Source organism: Nerophis lumbriciformis, linkage group LG23, assembly GCF_033978685.3.
Source record: "Nerophis lumbriciformis linkage group LG23, RoL_Nlum_v2.1, whole genome shotgun sequence".
NCBI lineage: Eukaryota > Metazoa > Chordata > Actinopteri > Syngnathiformes > Syngnathidae > Nerophis > Nerophis lumbriciformis.
The window spans coordinates 38,589,616-38,596,660 of record NC_084570.2 but is presented as its reverse complement, the minus strand read 5'-3'; the positions used below and the strand labels follow the sequence as shown (position 1 = coordinate 38,596,660).

Below are 7,045 nucleotides of genomic sequence, written 5' to 3'. Positions count from 1 at the left end.
ACCCTAACCCCTAACCCCTAACCCTAACCCCTAACCCTAACCCTAACCCTAACCCTAACCCTAACCCTAACCCTAACCCTAACCCTAACCCTAACCCTAACCCTAACATCAGGAGATTTTTAAAATCTCCTGATGATTGAGGGAACCCCCTCATGAAACAGGCCTGTAGAGATGAAGTAGTCTTGTGATATTTTTTCCCACACATACATATATTGCGCTCTACTACGTTATCGAGCACTATTTTTTGGATAACCTTATGAAGACATATATATATATATATATATATTTAAAGGCAGTGCTTTTAAATAAGTGAAGATAAAATAAAATTGCACATTTCAATTAAGTGTAAAAATGTAAACTTGTATATATAATGTGAAATATTGCAAAATGCTTTTTTTTTTTTACATAACTTGTCGGGAGCTGGAAATTAATGACAATTATTTTAATCATTTTGATGTTTTTCTCCCAAATTATTAAAATTCAATAACATTTAAAATGTTTTTTAAATATATATTTATTTCTTAAAATGTTGGTGTCAGCAAACAATTATTTTAATCAATATTTTTAAATAATACAAGGATATGGAATAAAAACAATGTATAACACATTTTAATTACTGATGGTGTCAAAAATGTCATATTTTAAAATTGCACAGAGAAAATGAAATTATTAAAAACATCCTACAAACATTTAATTATGTATCATTAACAAAAATATGTAATCAATAATACTAATAGTTAAGTAGTTATTAATAGTTATAATAGTTAATTAAAATAGTTTTTGATTTTTTTTTATCAAATGCTTCAAATATATACAATTATAGGGGAGAGGGGGCACAAAAAATCATTATCATTCTGATTCTAAATCAATTAAGAAAAAAAATACATAATTTCTTTAAAAAAAAATCTTTTAGAAGAATTCATGTTCAAAACACATTTTAGGTCATCTTTATGCAAGCAGAAGGAGTTTTTATAACCTCTTTTGTTTCTTTATTTGTATTTTAATGGTTTTATTACCACAAATAATTGTTTTGTTTCTTTATTTGTATTCTAATGGTTTTATTCCAGCAAATAATGCTTGTGAGAATGCTGTTGAATCCAGAATGGAATGGTCAGAGCAGGAATGATGGAAGGTCAGCTGTCCAAAGACAGAGCAGGAGATTGTGATGCACCTGCTTGGTGATATAATAGTCAAGACAAGGCATGCTATGCTGCAGAAGGGACGGCATGGCGAAGTTGGTAGAGTGGCTGTGCCAGCAATCGGAGAGTTGCTGGTTACTGGGGTTCAATCCCCACCTTCTACCATCCTAGTCACGTCCGTTGTGTCCTTGGGCAAGACACTTCACCCCTTGCTCCTGATGGCTGCTGGTTAGCGCCTTGCATGGCAGCTCCCGCCATCAGTGTGTGAATGTGTGTGTGAATGGGTGAATGTGGAAATACTGTCAAAGCGCTTTGAGTACCTTGAAGGTAGAAAAGCGCTATACAAGTATAACCCATTTATCATTTATCATTTAAGACATCCGCTGATATGAAAATGTCAACGTGCAGATGAGCTACGCAGGACAAAACTGCATCACATGCTCCAAATATGTGCTGATCTGTTTAAGACATGGTATGGTATGCTGCTGGAGACATGGTATGGTATGCTGTGTGACGTAGGACAATGACATCCCTGTGATGCTGCGCGGCATCAAGAGAATGACGTAACAACGGTCACATGATGCACATGTACTGACAGCATGAATGTATGTATAAGTACAGTAAGTATACTAAGTACAGTAAGTACACTAAGTAGAGTAAGTACAGTAAGGAAAGTAAGTAGAGTATGAGTACGGTAAGTACAGTAAGGAAAGTAAGTAGAGTATGAGTACGGTAAGTAGAGTAAGTACAGTAGGAAGAGTAAGTACAGGAAGTAGAATAAGTGCAGTAAGGAGAATAAGTACGGTAAGGAGAGTAAGTAGAGTAAGTACGATAAGTACAGTAAGTAGAGTAAATACGGTAAGTACAGTAAGTAGAATAAGTAGAGTAAGTAAGTACAGTAAGTACAGTAAGTAAGTTGAGTAAGTAAGTACAGTAAGTGGATTAAGTACGGTAAGTACAGTAAGTAAGAATATTAAATAGAGTAAGTAGAGTTAGTAGAGCAAGTACAGTAAGGAGAGTAAGTACGGTAAGTACAGTAAGTAAGAATATTAAGTAGAGTAAGTAGAGTTAGTACAGTAAGGAGAGTAAGTACGGTAAGTACAGTAAGTAGAGTAAATACGGTAAGTACAGTAAGAAGAGTAAGTAGAGTAAGTACAGTAAGTAGAGTAAGCAAGTACAGCAAGTAAGTAGAGTAAGTACAGTAAGTATGGTAAGTAGAGTAAGTACGGTAAGTAGAGTAAGTAGGTAGAGTAAGTAAGTACAGTAAGTTAAGTTAGAGTAAGTAAGTACAGTAAGTTAAGTTAGAGTGAGTAAATACAGTTAAGTGGAGTGAGTACGGTAAGTAGAGTAAGTAAGTACAGTAAGTAGAGTAAGTAAGTAGAGTAAGTACAGTAAGTAAGACGAGTAAGTAGAGTAAGTACGGTAAGTAGAATAAGTAGAGTAAGTAGAGTAAGTAGGTAGAGTAAGTAAGTACAGTAAGTTAAGTTAGAGTAAGTAAGTCGAGTAAGTACAATGACTGGAGTAAGTACGGTAAGTACAGTAAGTAGAGTAAGTAAGAAGATTAAGTAGAGTAAGTACGGTAAGTACAGTAAGTAGAGTTAGTAGAGTAAGTACAGTAAGTAGAGTAAGTACAGTAAGTACGGTAAGTAGAGTAAGTAGAGAAGTACAGTAAGTAGCGTAAGTAAGTACAGTAAGTGGAGTAAGTAGATTAAGTACAGTAAGTAAGTACAGTAAGTAAATATATTAAGTAAGTACAGTAAGTACAATAAGTAGATTAAGTAGAGTAAGTAAGTAGAGTAAGTACAGTAAGTAGAGTAAGTGGGTAGAGTAAGTAGATTAAGTATAGTAAGTAGAGTAAGTAAGTAAGTAGAGTAAGTAGAGTAAGTAAGCAGAGTGAGTAAGTAAGTAGAGTAAGTAGAGTAAGTAAGTAGAGTGAGTAAGTAATTAGTGTAAGTAGAGTACATATAGTAAGTATAGTATAATCTGAGCATGCTTCTCAACATGAAAGCAGGAATGTGGTTGTCATGACGATTACCGGCGCCTCTCCTCTCACGGCATCCTTCTTGTTCACCGTCATCTCGCCTTTGCGGTTGGATCTCTCCAAGTTGATGATGTTCCACACGTGCAGCTGCAGCGCCTCCTTGCTCCTGCACACCACACAGCACATGTCAAGTACACATAGCAGTAGAGGTCAAGTACAGTAACAAGTCAACTAGAAGCAACAATACAATAGAATGAAATAAAATACAAATTCAAAGAAGTGAACAAACACAAACATCTGTCAGGATTGTTACAACCAAGAGTGGATGCCATTTTGGAAAAACGACTCAATTAGACAAGGCATAAATAAAGAAAATGAAAATAAAATAAAATTAGATTAGTTCAATTGAATTAAATCGAATCGAATTAAAATAAAATAAAATAAAATAAAATAAAATAAGGAAACAAACATTTGTTAGGATTGGATAAAACAAAAGGCTGAACATTGCTTTTGAAAGAACAAGGACTAGATAAAAAAGGCATAAATTAAGAAAATAATCAGATTAGAAAATACATTTGATCAAATCCATTTACAGCGAGTTCAATCAAAATCAAATAACATGCACAGGAAACATAATAAAATAAAATAAACCAAAACCATCACTAAATGAACAACACATAACAAAACTGTTAGGACTGGATAAAAAATAATATTTTTGAAGAAAAGAAACACTAAATAAAACAATGCATGAATAAAGAAAATACAAATAAAATTAGACAAGATAAGATAATAATAATAATAAATAAATAAATAAATAAACAACATGTAACAAACATCTTTTTAGGATTGGATAAACACAGAGTTCAAAAAAATGTTGGAAAAAAAAGACTAAATAAAAAATGCATAAATGAAGAAAATGAAAGTACAATTAATTAAAGATGAAATAATTATTACCAATTTTGCAAAAATAAAGTGCAAAATGAGTCAAAAGCACCCAGGCACAAGTCCAGCAACAACAATAAACAAAAAACAACAAACCTTAACAAACAAATCTAAAAATATGTTATAACCAATGATGAACAACATTTTTATTAGTTTTGACCGTATTAAAATAATATTAGGATTCTCAAAATTGAGTAAAAAATGTGTGGTGACAAAGAAAAACACAAATAAAGAACTAAACTAAACGCAAATTCCTAAAGTGATAAAATAAATTAAACAAAACATATTAGGTTAACATTAAATGTGTACCTCAACGTTTATGTTTGATGTGCATCGAAATAAATATTTATATTTGATGTTCAATGTGCATTGAAATAAATGTTTATGTTTGATGTTACAAAGTGTACATACAGTATGTGGATACTTCAAAGACTACTACAAAGTGTACACAGAGTATGTGACTACTCCAAAGTGTACACAGAGTATGTGACTACTCCAAAGTGTACACAGAGTATGTGACTACTCCAAAGTGTACACAGAGTATGTGACTACTCCAAAGTGTACACAGAGTACTTGACTACTACATAGTGTACACAGAGTACGTGACTACTACATAGTGTACACGGTATAGCTCGGTTGGTAGAGTGGCCGTGCCAGCAACTTGAGGGTTCCAGGTTTAAATGTAATTTAGAGATTGGGTTCCACTATGTAAAAGCGCTTTGAGTCACTAGAGAAAAGCGCTATATAAATATAATTCACTTCACTTAACTTCACTACACGGATTACGTGACTACTACAAAGTGTACACAGAGTATGTGACTACTCCAAAGTATACACGGATTACATGACTACTCTAAAGTATACACGGATTACGTGACTACTCCAAAGTGTACACAGAGTACCTGACTACTCCAAAGTGTACACAGAGTATGTGACTACTCCAAAGTATACACGGATTACGTGACTACTCCAAAATGTACACAGGGTATGTGACTACTCCAAAGTGTACACCGAGTACGTGACTACTACAAAGTATACACAGAGTACGTGACTACTCCAAAGAATACACAGAGTATGTGACTTCTCCAAAGTATACACAGAGTACGTGACTACTCCAAAATGTACACAGAGTACGTGACTACTCCAAAGTGTACACAGAGTACCTGACTACTCCAAAGTATACACAGAGTATGTGACTACTCCAAAGTGTACACAGAGTATGTGACTACTACAAAGTGTACACAGAGTATGTGACTACTCCAAAGTGTACACAGAGTACTTGACTACTACATAGTGTACACAGAGTACGTGACTACTACATAGTGTACACGGTATAGCTCGGTTGGTAGAGTGGCCGTGCCAGCAACTTGAGGGTTCCAGGTTTAAATGTAATTTAGAGATTGGGTTCCACTATGTAAAAGCGCTTTGAGTCACTAGAGAAAAGCGCTATATAAATATAATTCACTTCACTTAACTTCACTACACGGATTACGTGACTACTACAAAGTGTACACAGAGTATGTGACTACTCCAAAGTATACACGGATTACATGACTACTCTAAAGTATACACGGATTACGTGACTACTCCAAAGTGTACACAGAGTACCTGACTACTCCAAAGTGTACACAGAGTATGTGACTACTCCAAAGTATACACGGATTACGTGACTACTCCAAAGTGTACACCGAGTACGTGACTACTACAAAGTATACACAGAGTACGTGACTACTCCAAAGAATACACAGAGTATGTGACTTCTCCAAAGTATACACAGAGTACGTGACTACTCCAAAATGTACACAGAGTACGTGACTACTCCAAAGTGTACACAGAGTACCTGACTACTCCAAAGTATACACAGAGTATGTGACTACTCCAAAGTGTACACAGAGTATGTGACTACTCCAAAGTGTACACAGAGTATGTGACTACTCCAAAGTATACACGGATTACATGACTACTCTAAAGTATACACGGATTACGTGACTACTCCAAAGTGTACACAGAGTACCTGACTACTCCAAAGTGTACACAGAGTATGTGACTACTCCAAAGTATACACGGATTACGTGACTACTCCAAAATGTACACAGAGTACGTGACTACTCCAAAGTGTACACCGAGTACGTGACTACTACAAAGTATACACAGAGTACGTGACTACTCCAAAGAATACACAGAGTATGTGACTTCTCCAAAGTATACACAGAGTACGTGACTACTCCAAAATGTACACAGAGTACGTGACTACTCCAAAGTGTACGCAGAGTACCTGACTACTCCAAAGTATACACAGAGTATGTGACTACTCCAAAGTGTACACAGAGTATGTGACTACTACAAAGTGTACACAGAGTATGTGACTACTCCAAAGTGTACTTGTAAGTACTCACCTGATGGTGGCAGGTCCCTTGCCGAGGTCGTAGCGGAACTCCAGGAATCCTCGGTTGAGCGACAAGGAGATAAAGTCTCCTTTCCCGTCAGACTTCTGGCCGTTGTAGAAAATGATGCCGTCTGAGTTGTTGGCCATGAGGACCAAGGTCATGCTGACCTTCTGGCTGCAGACCACAATAACAAGGTTGAGTTAGAGAGCAGAGCTGCTAGGCGAGGTGCAGGGAGAAATGTTACCGTAGATCATGGCCGTAGAGATGAAGTCCCTTCAGCTCCAGGTAGGAGTCTCCATTGAAGGACGGCATGTAAGCTCCGCCCCTTTCCGCCACTGCATACACAGCAGGAAGATGATTGTGAAACCATGTTGGGTTCACGTCTTTATCAAACTACAGAAGTGTCCTGTCCCATATTAATATTACTTTGATATCAGCAGTATCAGTGCAGTTCTAACTCACTCTCTACTTATCACAAGGTTGATATCACTCTTTATATTGTGTCTGTGAAGTATTTATGTTGGAGTTGTGGGGGAAATATCAGCGGATAACAATAAAAATAAGGTTGATATTGACATGTCAGTTGTCCACACATA

The 7,045-nt window shown here is 35.9% G+C and overlaps 1 protein-coding gene across 7 annotated transcripts in view; it reads right to left on the bottom strand.

Annotated features, from left to right (window-relative positions):
* agrn (agrin) overlaps positions 1 to 7,045 on the bottom strand; it is a 601,652-nt gene that overhangs the window by 38,587 nt on the left and 556,020 nt on the right. For all 7 annotated transcript variants that reach the window (XM_072915893.1, XM_072915897.1, XM_072915895.1 and 4 more), the window contains 3 exons: positions 6,694 to 6,784; positions 6,459 to 6,623; positions 3,175 to 3,286 (listed from right to left, as the gene is read on the bottom strand). In XM_072915893.1, the coding sequence (XP_072771994.1) occupies positions 3,175 to 3,286; positions 6,459 to 6,623; positions 6,694 to 6,784 (368 nt within the window). The remainder of the gene's footprint in view (positions 1 to 3,174; positions 3,287 to 6,458; positions 6,624 to 6,693; positions 6,785 to 7,045) is intronic.